This window comes from Phasianus colchicus, chromosome 9 (genome assembly GCF_987193195.1).
Source record: "Phasianus colchicus chromosome 9, bPhaCol1.hap1.1, whole genome shotgun sequence".
Classification (NCBI taxonomy): Eukaryota; Metazoa; Chordata; class Aves; order Galliformes; family Phasianidae; genus Phasianus; species Phasianus colchicus.
Window position 1 is genome coordinate 27528530 of NC_143444.1, and position 16347 is coordinate 27544876.

Below are 16347 nucleotides of genomic sequence, written 5' to 3' on the forward strand. Positions count from 1 at the left end.
TAAAAATCTTTTCATAAGAGCTCTGCCCTGTGATCAAGGCCAAGTCCTACAGCACAGGAGGCAGGAGGCACAGTCAGTCACAGGTGGACACTGCCAAAGCCAGCTAGGGGATTTACTGTCACCTGTTTGCGTTTGTAGTACAAGCAGAAAGGTGATGCTACCTTTTAATAGTTTCCCAGGGATACGGCAAATCTTCATTTAACCCAAACTGCTGGCCTCTCTTATGGTTCTCTCAAACAACCCAGGGACATTTCCAGGAACTGGCCTTAAACACACCTGTGCTGGCACAAGTTGGGAGTGAATACAGTGTAGCTGTATGTCATTCGTCAGGATTCACCAGGCAAACCAATGATTTTAAGAAATGACAGTACACTTGTTTCCAGTTTTTAATGCTTTCTTGTAAAATTGAAAATATAAAACAAGCTGAGCAAATGAAAATTTTATATACATGAGGTCTGGGATTAAAAAAAGAATCCTTTTAGTTATTAAAAAAAAAAAGAAGAAGAATTGACCAGTGATTTAAGAAAAAACTGATTAAAGGGACTGACATTCTCAAATTGAAACATACTTTTCAGGGAAAAAACCCTCTTTACAAGTTTATTATATAACTTACATTTACACTTTATCAAGAGAACTTACAAAACAAGCGGCTTGAAATGCTCCTCATTCCCTTAAAGCATGAATTTCAAAGTGCCACAGCCAAGGAACAGGTTCCAATATTATCTTACACAGACTATTTGTGTATAAAATGGTTTGGTAAATGTGAGGTGTTTATTTAAATGAGCACATATAGGGATACAGACTAAATAAAAGTACTTGAACACCTTTGTTATTACATACACAGTTATAGGTATAGTAAAGGAAGTAAGGTCAACACTGCTCTTAGGTATCTGTATAGATTGGAGGAATGTGATTCAAGCAGTGATCAAAGGCGCCATTTTGGAAAAATCCGTTCTCATCGGTTCCATTGGAGACCATGTCTTCAGATACACACTGTGCTTCAGAGACTGCATCATAGCCTGAAAGCGTGACAAGTTGTATGGACATGATTTAGGACCAGTACATATAAGGAAGGAAGCAAAGTTTGAATGCAGTACAGCGTTAATGAAAAGACAATAGGATTTACCATCAAAGCCTTACCCAGGAGATACACAAACTAATCTCCATGGGCACTTGTGTCATAGTGTATGAGGCTCCCATTCATTTCTGTGGAAAGCTACCCGTGTTCAAGGACAGCACAAGTATCAATATGACTCCCTGGAGACTTTACAGTTATTATCAGAATAGGATGGCAAAACAATGAACGGGCAAGGATCCTACTAAATGTGTACTAAAAGTGATTGTTGTCCTCTTGTTTTGTGTATTTTTCCTTTTAATGGTGCTTTGGAAAACATTCCATCTGTCTTCCAGCTGCTCTTTAGATCTTAGAGAAATGTGGGTCCTACATACTGCAGAGGTGAGGTCTGTGTAGACAAGTGTCTGGGGCGAGTCGGGCTCATGGGATGTGCAAAAGGGGCTGTGCACCATGTCGTTCTTAGCCCACCCAGGCCCACCATGCTGCTGGTTGCTCACTTGTCTGAGTTGAACTTGCAGCTTTCCTTACTTCATGTTGACCTCTCGCCCTTGTCCTTCTCCCTTCAGCATCTGTCCCTGTGTCCACACTTCTTGCATCAGTGTGCAGTTCCTCCTGCACACCCCATGGCACTATCTGCTGAGGGCCTGGACAACCTCCTAAGCCTTCTTCTCCCATCATTTCCTAATCATCAAGCCTCACCTGCCCCCAGCTATTGCATGAAACATTGACACCTTTATGTTAGTCCCTTAACCTGCGTATTGTGTTTTACCCTATCATCTGCTTTGGGTTGAGGCTTGAAGAAAGTGTCTGGATGACCTTCAACAGAGGGGTCTGACTCTCTGAATCAAGAGCCTGCCTATCACAATTTAAATAACCTCAAGTAGCATTAAGTCAGCTGAGGCAACATATGGAGCAAGATCCTTCTTCCTGCTAAGAACATGCCCATGAACTAACTGCCTGATAGAGAAAATGTCTTACTAATATCATTCACGTGAATTACAAGTCAACGTGTGGATGGCTGACCCTCATGGTTAAGGCACTGGGGCCTGGCTCCATTCTCAGCCTGACAGAGGAGACATTAAGAAACAACTTAGATTTTTTGTGCCCCAGTTTCCCTTCTAAGAAAAATGTTTCTTCTGTTTAGTGTTTCTTATCTTTTCAGGCTGCTTAACACAGCAAGCACGTGTATCTAGATGTGGCTGAATCTAACTGCACCAGGCTTTAAGTGAGGCCTTCAGGCTGTGTGGCACCTGGTAATGATAGATCCTGGAGTCCTGAACAGCCAATCCTTATTTCAGAAAGAAATGTCAGCTCAGTCCTTAGAAGGCATTTTACCATCTTATACTGTTTTAGAGGCAAAATTCTCTACTTATTTACATTTATGCATTTTCCTACCACACATTAATTGAGTTAATGGGTCAAATTCTGATGTCTGTAGAATTCTGGCATGCAGCATATGGCCTAAGTCTCTGAAAGATGAATCTAGCCTGCTTATCTGTGCTGTGCTGTGTATCATTCCAAGTGAAGTGATCGGTATTTTGGTAAGATTTGTGTTAATGATATGCTAATTTATATTTGATGAGTCTGTATACAGGGTGAACACACAACCACAGATGGACAAAACCCAAGATAAGCATGCACCTGAGAGATCGTTATTAGATTCCAGATAAAATAAGCTATCCAAAGTCCTGAACAGAAAATAAAAATTTATTGACTGTTAATGTAATTCATGCAACAGCTGTTTGCCAGTCACATTTGGCATTCCTGTGAGATGAGAACTCATTTAATATTAATGGTGCTATAAAAGCCTGAAAAAAATTAATAGCTAGCCTTGATGAATCTTGCAAACATGAATGGTTCTATTTTATACACAAAAAGATGAGCTAAGATTTATATACGTTTGTATAATATATATATAAATATCATTTCATCCACATTTATGTTTCAGTCTCTAAGTATTTGCATACCTCAGTAACCAGTATGAAAACAAAAATATTACAGAGAGACGTTTCATAATAGTTTAGCCCCAGACATAAAAATCAACTGTTGTTGAAGTTGGTGTCTTGCCATAGTATTATTCTTTGCTCCTACAATTTCTTTTGGAAAGTTTATTTAGTCTGTTCTTTAAATATTGCAGTCTGTCAATATGAACTTGAAATTTGATGTTAATATGAAGAAACTATGTTTTAGTAACATCAAACTTATGAATAACACAAAAGATTTCGAAGTTGAAGTTGAAACTTCATCTTCAACTTTTCCCTTGTGTTAATCACTGATGCATACACTTTCTAGTAAGGAACACGAGACAAATGCATGCACTCTCTGAACAGAGACTCCTTTAATACAAAACAAACAGGAAAGTCAGCTCTAATTCTGTGGTCTGACTCAAGCCCCATTTCAAAGAGCATTTAAACATATGTTTTCAGTATTGTCCCTAGCTGAGATGCTCTCCTGAATGCAAACACGAAGAAAAATTTGTTGATTGATATGTAAGTAAAGAATGGAGTAAATGATGGTATTTCATAGCTCTGACAATACTCATACTCCGTTTGATTTCAGCAATTCTATTAATTCTTAATTATAGTTTTAGAAGTAGAAAAATGCTTTATAAATCTAAGTACTGATTGAAATGTCATAGTCTTCTAAACACTGTAACTCACAGAAGATTTTACTCCGTGCAAATCCGTAGCTAAACAGAGAAATACAGCTGCAATGAATGTGCAATACATAAATGGAAAGGAACTTCCAAACGAAAAGGAACTTCCAAATACTTTTAGTGGAATTTCTCAAAGCAGTGTCTTTCAATTTTGTAAATATCAGTATTGTAAAGCAAAGCTCTCTGTTTATCCTTAGACAGACAGGAAGTTCCTGCTGCTGCTCTTTTCTCCTGAATCTTGCTAACTATGTTCTCAGCTACAATCTGATCAGAAAAACCTGCCTGAGCACATGTGAAGACATGTACAATGAATAGCCCACACAATAAATGTGTCAGGTCTCCTGAAGGTTTGTGTTCTTTCTGACATCCAGCACAACGAAAGGAAAACCTGTCTGTTAGACCAATATAGAACTAAAGAAAAAAACTGCTTTCCTTGTGGGATTTTTATAGATCCAGATGAATTGCAGTGACTGAGTTTCAAGTGCAAACATATTTTTGTAATAATACTGACTTCAAAATATGTTATTTCCCATCCTGCTAAAAATATCATACAGATAATTTTTTATAGGCAGAATAAATTACCTGTTGAAGCTAAAGGTGCACTGAGTATGTGATAGCCATTATGTCTCAGAGGATTAAAGCAATGGGATTCCCCTGTTAGCACATCACTGGTGACAGACTGGTCCATTGTTCTGTAGCAGTCTCCATAGTGGAAACAGTTTTGTATTGAGTGAAAGCTGCCTTGGTAACCTGAAAACAGATATTGCATACACATTTTAACACTACTGCAATGGTTTTCACTCCGTTTCTGTCACAGTATTTCCTTACTATTGTGGTTTTTTTCAGTTCTTCAGTTTTAACTATGGAAAAAATGATCACACTCTTCTAGAAGGTGTAATAATATAAAAGCTATGTCAGACTCTGTCCCTGTGGACTGTGATCCCAATCTAGCAAAAATGTCAAGGATGTGCTTCCTTTCAGCAATAGAAGAGACTGGATGAATGAACTCCACAACCCACTTGTGTTCAAAGCTAAGTAGTGAGTACTTCACTGGATCAGGTCCAGGATAGTCACTCCTAAGGGAAGGATTTTATAATGAATTACTTTTAGTACAATAATGCAATATTTAAATGCTGTCTTTACAGCACAGTAAAGTCTTATTCCATTCAGTTTGCATTATGCACTGCTGGAGAAAGCACTGTTTACTCCAACTTCTTTTAAGAGTACCTTAAACTTCTCCTTTCCCAGACTGCTCTTATTTCAAATGAAAACTCTTCCATGAACACAGATGGCCACAGTCTGCAAGCAGAATGGCATCAGAGGTGCAGGTCTGACTTCACGTGGACATCAGGAGAAGGCTCTGTGTTCATCTAAGAGCAGCACGTCCAACCCACAGCCTGCGGGCCACATGTGGCCCAGCACAGCTCACACTGCAGCCCTCCCACTGCCCTGTGTCACCATGGTGGCAGCTCTGCTCTGCCCAGCGGCCCAGCCCAGCCCTCCAGCACCAACCAAACGTTGACACTGTGAACCCCACCTGGCCCAAAACCAGGCAATGGGAGGCAGTGCAGTGCCAGCTCAAGTGGCATCAAATAACTTCATGGATTTTGATACATTGGCTAAACACAGCCCAGTGAACTGCAAAAATACGCAGCCATGCTTTCCATTTTGCCATAAGTGCTAAAGGACAGACTGGGGCACACGGAGGAGCTCTGGAAGCACTCTAGAATACCCTAGAGAACACTGAAAGTCCTGGGAGACCACTGGGGCTCACTGGGAATACTATGGTTAGTTCCCTGAGGATAGGCTTTGTGACACCAGAGCGGGGCATACACCGCTATGTACAGTCACATTGCTATGTACAGTCACATTGGCAGCCCCTCCCAGTGCAGACGTGGGCAGTTGATCTGTCCTGATGGTTATTGCTGGAGCTCTGCGAGCTCTGTTCTAATGGACTGCCACTTTGTGCGTTTAGATTGTTCCTTGAGAGACAACAGGATGAAACACAGCCTGACTCTCTTCCTGGCCATCACTATGTCCACGTCTCTATTCACTAGAAAGGGACCTGGCTGTTCCAGTTACCATGACTTGGAAGGGGACAGGGACAAAAAGCTGGTCCTTCCTGAGGAGCAGCTGCTGGTTGACACTGAGCGCCAGAGCACCAACTGGCCCTGGTTTTGGCCTTCCCTATGGAACAGGGTCAGCAGGGCTGGTGTTACAGAGAGCCTGAAGCAGCGGCCCCTGGGCACTGAGCACCAGGCTTCCAGCTGGCCCTGTAGGCTTGGTCTTTCCCCCTGCCCCAGATGGGTCCATTACATGGTCAGCAGTTCTGGTGTAACAGAGGGCCAGAAGCAGCAGCCCTTGAGCACCGAGCTGTCCTGGAAGGTGGAAATCAGTCTTGGATTGACCAAACCTATGCATACCTCCAGGTTGCAGTACTGCAGGATCAGGGAGTTGCTATGTCAATAAGATTTTCTTCATGAGTTTTACTACTCTTTCCATTCTCCCAACTGCTGCTTCAGCAGAACAGTCAGAGTTTCTTCTGGCAGGAGGATGCTTATGGCCTCCAGTAGCCTGGTATCATTCAAGAGGCCAGTCAGTCTGCTTCAGAGGATTTGAGCCTTGTGTAACTTTTACACTAACAAAAAGGGAAAATTCCCAGCTTGTTTAAATGCTGTACTCCCAAACATGAAAGTAATTAGGCGAGATCGAAAGGCCATGTGAGCTAAAGCAACCACAAGGGCTTTTGTAACAACTGGTGCTCTTGCCAGATAAGGTTTCATGAATTTTACACAACCACAGGAAATGAAATTGATGCTTGCAGACAATACAATGTTTACTCTGGATATACAGTACAAGACAGAACTTTACTGCATTTATATATTTTTTAAACATTCAGTATTAAAGATGCTTTTGTTCACTCCATTTCATTGTACAATCATAGAATCTTTGGGTTGGAAAGGACCCTTTAATGGTGCCAAGTGCAACCATCAACCTGACCTACTGAGTCCCATCACTAAACCACATCCCTTAGTGCTACATTCACGCATCTCTTAAATATTGCCAGTGATGGTGACTCCACTACCTCCCTGGGCAGCCCATTCCAGTACTTACCCACCTGCCTTGTCACCTGAGAAAAAAGACTGAAATTTCTCCTGAAACAAAGCATTCCCTGATTCTCTAGCTCTCCCTGCGACCACCTTTCAGATACTTGCAGAGAAGGACGAGGTCGCTCTTCAGCCTCCCCTTCTCCAGACTGAACAGCCCCAGTTCCCTCAGTCGCTTCTTTGTAAGCCTTGTTTTCCAAATCCCATTTTGTTACGGTTCCTTTAGGTTTTCTGAAATGCTTTACTTCTACCTGGCTTACCTCCCATGCACCTATCACAGAAATATGATGAGCTGAGATACAGCTAAAATCCCATAACTCATGGTTCAACAAATAGTTGGCTAGTGAAAATTAAGCACGGAACATTTTTTACAAGTTCTTACAAACTCTCTTCAGTGTTTAAAATATGAAGTAAACAAGAAGGTTTGTCTGGTGTAAACATCACTGCTCCTGCTAGGACAGCACAGAGGAGCACCAATTTGGCAAGCGCTTCACTAATATTTTTTTTCCACATGGATTTCAGGTTTCCCTTCACTTTGTTTGATTCAAATCACATTTTCTGAGCTCCTGTCTGTTTAAATGAACGCTATTACATGTTTATGTACAGTACAGGTAGACATATAACAGTTAATACGGGAATAAAGAGAATTCCACGCATAACGTCTAGCTAAAATTTTGCTTTGAAATAACTTGTGACAGAAAGTTTGCCACTTCACACAGTGCACCAGCTGCTTCTGTAAGGCACAACCTGGAAAACTTTAAGCAGCTTTAAAAAGAATGATGTAATGTACAAATGATTGGAATGTATCTGTTACATGCCATCTTGTGTCATTTACATGGATGTACAAATAAGTTCTTCAGATTGCATAAAATTTCTGAGGAAAAAGCTTGTTAGGTGTAACTAACTACAGGATTCTACTGCCTGCCAAATTCTTTCAGCATCTACTGATTTCCAGTGGTGTGATCTTACCACAACCAGGCTTAAAAACATAAATACTGCAGCTTAGTATTCTTTCTTTATCTGGTATTTCTGCTACCAGCTTGATGCAGCTTGCTGTCTTGTGAAAACTGCAGATCCACAGTATTTATATACTTCTATACAGACGTCTACTTCTGCAGCTAAACTTACATAGCATTTCTTTTTCAGCAGAAATTCAAAGCTCACAAATCTCTAGGGAATCCATTAGAAAAATGTGTTATTAATGAACCCATTTTTGTGTTCTCTCTGACGAAAGGAAAACCTGTCTGTTGGACCAATATAGAACTAAAGAAAAAAAACTGCTTTCCTTTCTGTATTTAGCAGAGCTAAATACAGGTTACAGATCAATTGATTTCAAAGGCCGCTAATCAAAACTGATTTTTGAATGACCAATTCCATTATGAATTTATAATAATACTTCAACATTTGGCCAAAGTGGAAAATTATTGCTTTTTCAGAACCTATGACATAACGCTTAGAAAGCAGCAATTCATTCAAAAGGAAATGTGGTTCTCTTAAGGAATAAAGTCAATTTATTTAAGTGGTTCAAAACTTGTTCTGTCTATGCATTTGTTTCTGCCACAGTAATGAGCTGCTAAACTTTCCTCTTGTGGTTTGTAGTTATTTAGCTCATTATAGTAACATAATCATATATCATTATGTGCTATCATAAATCTGCCACTTTTCCCTCACAGAGTTAATCTTTTAAAATTGAGTAATCTGTTGAGCATCAGGTTGAGTTAGTTTTTCCTTTGGCACAAATCATTTAATATAATCTGCTTTAACTTTTCAGGCTGAGGCCTTCCAACCAAAGAGCAAAAATGGTCCTCAGGGACTGGAGGGCAGAGGGAAGTGTTGGGATACGGAACCTCATTACAGCTGCAAATTGTGCTAAAATCCTGCATTGCCTTAGAATTTATTCAGAGAAAGCAAAGCTCCTATATTACCCACAGGTAAATTAATCGTGTGTAATACTTTATCAGCCAAGAACAACCTTATGCAAATGACAGTACAGCAGTGAAGAAAGTTTAAAAAAACTGGTTGTCTGCCTGGTCAAACTCACATGCTTGGTTATACTTGCAACCAGCCAGATGTCCTGCACACTTCTTTACTGTGAATATTTACCACACTTCAGCAGCATACCATCTGGATTACATAACATATTTCTTACGTATGCAAGCTTCTGCTACTGGAAGAATCTGTGATAATCATATCACTTGCTAATTTATACCTCAAAAATTGTAGAGGTACCACAGCAGAACTCAGGAATAGGAAAACAAGCTCCCCGTTAAAAAGGCTGGGTAATTCAGAACAAAAAAGTGTTTTAAATTCAGCAGTGGGATATAGCTGCTAAGCTGCTGCCATTCCTGCCCTCAAATTACACTGACACTCTATAGCTCTGCAGAGTGTCTTTGCAGATTACTACATGTAACAATATATAAACAAAACTGCCAATTATCAAATAGGAAAATAATCTTTCTTTATCTAAGATCACAGCTGGTACAGCATCATCGGATAGAACAGCATCAGTGGATAGAACAGAACATTGCCACAGTGTGCATCTCTTCATTTATTTTAGCAAGCAAGCTAAAATGACTGTTGGTGTGGCAGACTCACTCTCTCTAAACTGGATGAAGGCTGGATATTCAGTCAGGCAAGGTGTGTAGCTGGTAGGCATCTACTGCCTTGTGAGAGCAAACCTCTGACAATCAAGGAGTGAGTCAGGACTATTTCACTTGATCTTCGAATCAGAGTTATCTGTGGGCATAATTCATTCTTGCAAACACCTTTTTGTAATCATGTCCCAAAAAGAAGCTGAATAAATGCAATACATGTGCTGTTAGATACCTTACCCTATTATAATATGATATGAATATGATATCACAGTTAAAAATGGTCTGGGATTTTGACTCTGCCTCAGTAAAACCACGTTAAAAGTAGGACTTCCGACTGAAATGCTGACCCTTAATATGATAACATTAGCAGAAAATGCAAAAACTGAAGTAAATTAGTTTTTCCCAACTAGGAATCAGAAAAGCTGAAAAAGAAGAAAGGAAAAAGAAAGGAAGTTACCTTGAGATCCCTGCTGTACAGATTGGTTTTGAAATTGAGCGTATGGTTTATTTGGTACTCCAGAAAACTGCTGCCCGTTTGGTGACTGGCTGTGCGATGATGGAGAGCTGTGTTTCTGCAGTAGGGAAGGTGGAACTAATGCTTTCAGGGGGCTGACAAGTGGAGAGATTATGTTGGGAGCCAGCCTAGAAAAAGAAAATTCAGAAAAACTTCACATATCAAATATGGGACAATGGAATACTCGAAAGGTCCTACATACGTGACAGCAAGATTTGAGAAACATTTATTTTGCAGCTATAAATTATTCTGTAAAAGAAAGATAACAATGCATTGCTGCTTTCAGATTTTCATTAGCAGGGAAGGCAGTTAGAAAACGATTTATGTTTCTTTACACTGGCTTCCTGTACTAATCGTAATGACAGAATCAAAATGACATCACTCCTCAGAAAGCAACTTAGACACGGGTCAGTTTTAATTTGAAATTTTGTAAGCTGAGAAACACGTCCAGAAACAGAAGTGGAGAATAAGTCAGAATAAGTAAAAGCATGTAAATTATTTTCAAGTGCCTCAGCAGTTGTAGTGGGTAAAGCTTTCTACCCGGGTTTCAGCCAAGACAAAGAAAAGCATTAGTTTTCAATTATTCCTCATACAGTATTTTTTAGACTTCACTGCAAGAAATACAGAATTAACTGCAACAGCTGGCACTGTCCTTTCAAAGAAAAGGCATGAATAAGGGTTTGCTTGTGGCAACACCTCTCGGAGGAAACCTGGGCAGGGTGGAACCTGAGAGATGGAAAATTCCCCACGGACAGCCAGGAGTCAGGCCAGCACAGGAGCACTGGGACAGCCCCGCGAGGGGACAGACCCTGACCCCGTGTTCCCAAAGCAAGCTGGAGCAGCTGAAGAAGAGCCTCGCTGGCCCTCTGCCATGAAATCCCTTCCACCACTGGTAGAGAAGTTTCAATGCTTCCCCTGGCCATAGAGTGCCCCCAGCCCACCAAGGCAGGTACGGCAGCTGGCCCATATGGGATGAACAGGAGAACTCTTCTGGCCATTCACAGACAGAAAGATGTCGTGGTGCAGAAGACATGACCAAAAACCTGGCCATTCAGGCATAAGCCTCTTTTATAGCTGCATTAAATTAACCCTGCAAATGAGTAACTTGTTATAAACTGGACCTTTTCACCTCCTACTATAGCTGTGACAAATGGCTTTTTGCTAAATAGCCCAGGGTTACACTTCAAATGTGGGGTCTGCTTGGAGCAAGCTTTCAGCATATTCAAATTTAACATGTAGGCAGAGGAACACAGCCAAAAGCTGTCACAGTGGCATAGTGTCACAGTGATGCTTATTAACAGGGCTTTAAATAAATCAACCGGTCAAAGCCAATCCTATGATGAAATAACTCCACCACCCCAAAACACAAAAATAAGGCACGTAATACAGACTGCAGAGAGATCAAATTTCCCCAAACTAAACTGAAGAAATAAGCAAGTATTGTTAAATGGATTAAGACATTTTCAAGCCAAATATCTAAGGACTGGATAACAAACCTTTTGTGAGAAACATAATCCTCATAAGCAGAGGTCAGCAACGCGTATAGATAACTGAAGCAGAATTATAAAGCCAATATGCAAATAAAATCTTATTAGTCTGTGGGGTTTTTTTTTGTTTGCTTGTTTTTGTTTCAGGTTCATATTAAGAAGAGCTCTGCAGCAAAAAACTACGAAAAGCTCGGACTGCAGACACAGCAGGAATGGGGAGTGGGGCTGCAGCAGGGCAGGCAGTGCAAGGTCAGCTGTGCCCTCATCAGGTCCCAGGCTGAAAGTGCTCTCTGGATCCTCTGCTGAGGATCAGGTGCCCTGGGGAAAATATCGAGTTTGTTTGCAGCTAAATGCAAAGATCAGCTCCCACGTAGCCGTAGTTTTTCCTCAGATGACTCAGTGGAGAAACAATTAAACAAAACTATCTGTCGTGCTGCCCAGCTACATGAGGGATCTTCCACAAATTCTCTCAAACTTGTGTCAGTGGTGAGGACTGCATGCAGATGGGGCTGCCTTTATCTGCTGGAACCTGCAGAAAAGCTTTGTTACAGTTTCATCCAATGCTGCCAGGGAGTGCTGGCAAAGCATGACCACAAGTGACAGAACGGTCACCAGCCCATTCAAATGGCACATGGAGACATTGTTCTCGACATGCCAGAAATGCTAGCAGAAGCCAGGAAATACTTCTATCTGAAAGGAGATTAAAAGATTGCAGTTGTTTTCTTTGGAAGGATAACAGCTAAAAGAGATCATGATAGTGACATTTATATGGATAATGACCACACACACTTTTTAAAGAGAAACAAAAGATGTACTGAAGACTCCAAGGCTGGACGAGCCAGAAACCACTCTGAATGAGGGAGGAAAATAGTTTTGGTGAGCAAGCACTCTGCGACTGCCTGCATTGGGTTTCCTGAGCCTGCTCTGGGAATGCCTTGTGCTGGCCACTGCTGGAGATGCAGCCCCATGCAGGCCTGCCTGGCTGCTCTGTATTGAATGCTTTGTTTGCACGGTGGGGAAATTGCATTTTTAAATTCTGTGCAAATATGTTGCACAGCAAAAACAGTACCTTTAAGTTGTCTAGCTGTGGGAATTCTGAAAACCCCAGCTTCCCCGTTTCACTCTTCCAAAAAGTTATTTAAATCTTAACCCTGTGAGATGAATTGAATGGCTGTTGTGATTATATTTTAAAGCAGTGCTTGTCCCCACTCATTCTTTCGCATTCTTGTTTTTCCTGTGTATGAGCTCAGTGGTTTTGCCAGGGTTTGTGCCTCAAAGCTTTGCAATGGCTTGTTGGGAGCAGGAGGGAGGCACACCAGCGCCTTGCCAGGAGGCAGCAGGGTGAGGAGGTGTGGGGCTCTGCTCCAGCCAGGCAAGCTGTGCTGCCAGCTCCCTGCTTCCACTTGCTTTGCCTGCACGGTGCTGGGGCTCAGCAAACATTGCTGCCTGCAGGCAGCCAGTATCCTAGTAACTTGCAGTGCAGCAGCTTGGGCTGAAATCCTGAGAGCTCTGTGTAATGCTCAACTTTCTGCCTTCTCTGTGTGAAGAGTTTCATGCAGTTTGAGCAGGTAACCATGAAATCTACTGCTTTCTCCTCAGTCTCTCCCATGTAGGGAATTTCATGTTCTCCATAAGTTAGGGAACAGTTTTTAGCTGGGAAAGAGCACTGCTCAGCAGAAAAATCTGTATTAGTATAAGTGGCCAATATGGGAATTTGCCTTCTTAAAAAGCCATCACAATGCCAACAGCTCAAGCTGGCCACTAAAATATTGTTCTCTGTGTGCACATGTACTCTGGCAGACTCAAGGAGAGTTTTTCATCAACTAACTGTCCAGCCACCAGTGCCCTGCCTTTAATCCTGTCCTAAATGTTTGTCTAATCATGTTGCTGTGATAACTCAGGTTGTTAAAGGATAGGCAGAATCATTCCTGATACAAATTAAATTGCTTAAAAGGAGATGCCTTTCGTATGGAAGGGGAAACACTGAACTATTTAAGCCAGAAACTCAGCTGGATACATTAAAAATTCCAAGGCAGTAGCTCAAGCATATGTTTCAGTAACTAATAGCTTGTACATTTCCTGTTAATGCTGTACTACAATCACAGTTTGCTTTGGTTTGTATATTAATAATAAATATATGCCATATATTTTATTTTAATTGTAACTTGCATAACTCAATAAGTCTGCAGGTCCTTTTGGGGCCTTTTAATATATATCTGTGCCTATATATAGTTATATTGGCAGCTTATAGATAAATACACATACATGAAAAAAAAATCCTTCCTTAATTCATTAAATTTAAGGGCTCCTAACTGTCCTGAATCTTTCTGTCTGAGAAGATGCATCTTTTTCCTATCTCAATAACACTACTGACAAAGCTAAGATGGACAGTTCTTACAGCTTGCTTACACTGCTGATCTAGTTGGACTGTCAATACCTTCCACCTTTTTATAAGGATGCTTGATGATAAAACACTTTCATTATCTCAAGTAACAAATCAAAACACTGCAAGGCTTTTATTGTTCCACTCTGTCCTTTATGGGAAGGGTAACATGTTAATCATGCTCTTACCTTATTCCTATCCATTTCCCAGTATAGACACTAATGAAGTTCCTAGCTGGATTTCCTCTCTGATCCAGCAGATTTTCAGTTGCCTACTGATGGAATTGCTGTTGCTAAAAAACGTTCCTGGATGTCATACATGGTACAAGTAAGAAAGTCTTTTCATCTCAAGACTTTTGGTGACTTTGGACCTAATGATAGTAGGTGCTTCTCAGTATCTTGTGTGTCTCTTAGGAACAGCTTGTGGATTCACAGGAATCCGTAGGCTGGAAACCTCTGCTGTATTTGTGTTTCTCTCTGGGTGTGTTTCTGTATGGCAGTCAGGACTGTGGTGCAGCACCCAGAAATCCTCCTAATCTGGAAGTAGCACCTGTGATGAATACCTGTCTCAAGCTTTGTTTTATATGGTAAACACCCTTATCTGGAGGATACACTGTCCAAAACCTGGAAGCATTTGCCTCCTTACCTCCCATTCTCCTCTAACTTCTATGGGTCCCCATGGTACCAAAACTGCATCTTCAGTACTTCATGCATCACAGACAAAAGTGCTGCTGCTTAACAATTACAAATAACTGGTAACATTGTGGCTCAAGAGGCTCATGTTGCATGCTGCTGGGATTGGTCCGAAGGGAGGTGCTAAGGAGAATGTTTACTTGTGATCTGGATAAAGCAAGGGAGAACTGGTGACTGTTGACTGAAAATACTTCCCTCTCCTGACAAGCTACTCAGGTGCTTGCAGGAAACTCAAAACAGATCTGAATATACTCAGAATGTGGACAGCAGGATGCAAAATGAAACCAAATTTGGAGAAATTAGAGGTACTATGCACCAACACCGAATACAGAAGAGCTGCTTTCAGTTTTGATGTATTAATCACTGTAGGAGTTAAAAGCAGCTCAAGAATACTGGAATAGTAAAAGAGAGGTTTCTCAGCAAGTAAAATTGCCTAAGCTGTAAGTGTGGCACTGAAAGAAGTGAACTTGAAACACAGTTTTTGAGAATGCAGTGGCAAAGCAGAGGAGCCAGCCTCCTCTCAGCCTGCTGAGGACACAGGAGTGACAGGGCATTCACCACTGGCAGAGGCAGGTCAGTTTCAAACAAAAGGAGCATTTTGCTCACGCAGCATGCTCTGGCCTGTGGCAGTCATAGCCACAGGAAGTCACAGAATCAAACAGACGAGATAAGTGTTTTAAAAACGGGCTGAATAATTTAATGGCCAAAACCAACATTTCCATGCTAAGCAAGGGGTAATCAAATCTTGTGCTTCAGGATGTAAACTGATCGCCCAAGAAATCAGAGAGGAATTCTCACTCTTCACTCATCATACAACTTCACATGATTGACCAGGTATGGTGGGTTTTTTCAGATTCCCTTTGAAGCACCATGTGTAGGATGGCGCTGAAGACATAATGCTAGTCTTGAGGGACCTATGATTTCAGATGGAATTGCAAGTCTAGTGCATTCCTCTCCTGAGGATGCATCAGTAGACAATTAAGTAAAAAGACTAAGCAGAAAAATGTTGTTTTTGTAATACCACCATCCACAGAACTGACAGAATAGTATTGGAAGAACTGATCCTGAGTTGATAACATACCTCGTCTATGATGCTGCAAACATTTCTGTACTGTCTTAAACATTATCTTAAATTACTTGATTTCATGGCCCTTCTTAAGTAAGCTCTTGAAGTCTGATGAGAAACTATCCATGAAGAGTCACTAACACGAATGGTAGACACAGACCACGAGCCACTTCCTCACCTCTGCTGCAAAGCATTTGCCACTCACAGCAGTGGAAACACAGAAACCTCAATCTTAACAGATGGATTTTGTTAAATTAAAAGCCAAAATATAGAAGATATTCATCTATATCCTCTCATCTTAAAAAGCTCAGGTCTTTAAGAATCTCAAACAGAAGTCTCAGTAAGATTTTGATTTTCTTGACTGTTTTTAACATTACATATTTTTATTATAAATGTTAAGATTAAATTATAAGAAAGATGTATGTGAAGGAACTATGTAGGAATGCTGTGAGTTAGCAGCAATCTCTACAAAGACACTCTGTAGGCTACAAGTACTGTTAATTTGCTTTATGTTTACTTATCCTGCCTCCAGTTCTGGTTTCTCCTAGTAGACCGTGGTGCACAAAAAATCGTGTATTTTCACAATGCATACAAAATGTCATGTTCCAATAATCTTGAAAAAAAAGGAACCCACAATAAATGCATATGGACATGGATTTTTGTGACCTTTGTGTCAAGATGGAAATGTATGCTCTCTATATTCATCCACACTACTTAGTCTGAGTAAGAAACAGTTTTATATTTCACTTTTGCTAGTCTGTTCAGTAACTGTT

At 40.8% G+C, this 16347-nt stretch overlaps 1 protein-coding gene across 7 annotated transcripts in view; it reads right to left on the reverse strand.

Moving 5' to 3' along the window:
• Positions 1 to 259: 259 nt before the first annotated feature.
• GLIS1 (GLIS family zinc finger 1) overlaps positions 260 to 16347 on the reverse strand; it is a 179053-nt gene continuing 162965 nt past the window's right edge. Inside the window, exons 8-10 of one of the 7 annotated variants that reach the window (XM_090146691.1) lie at positions 9890 to 10074; positions 4314 to 4481; positions 260 to 1019 (exon numbers count right to left, since the gene is read on the reverse strand). In XM_090146691.1, coding sequence (XP_090002817.1) covers positions 883 to 1019; positions 4314 to 4481; positions 9890 to 10074 — 490 coding nt within the window. In that variant the 3' untranslated portion in view covers positions 260 to 882. Of the gene's footprint in view, positions 1020 to 4313; positions 4482 to 9889; positions 10075 to 16347 lie in introns of those variants that run through there. The other 6 variants (XM_090146690.1, XM_031602818.2, XM_090146693.1 and 3 more) reach the window with 6 other exon arrangements.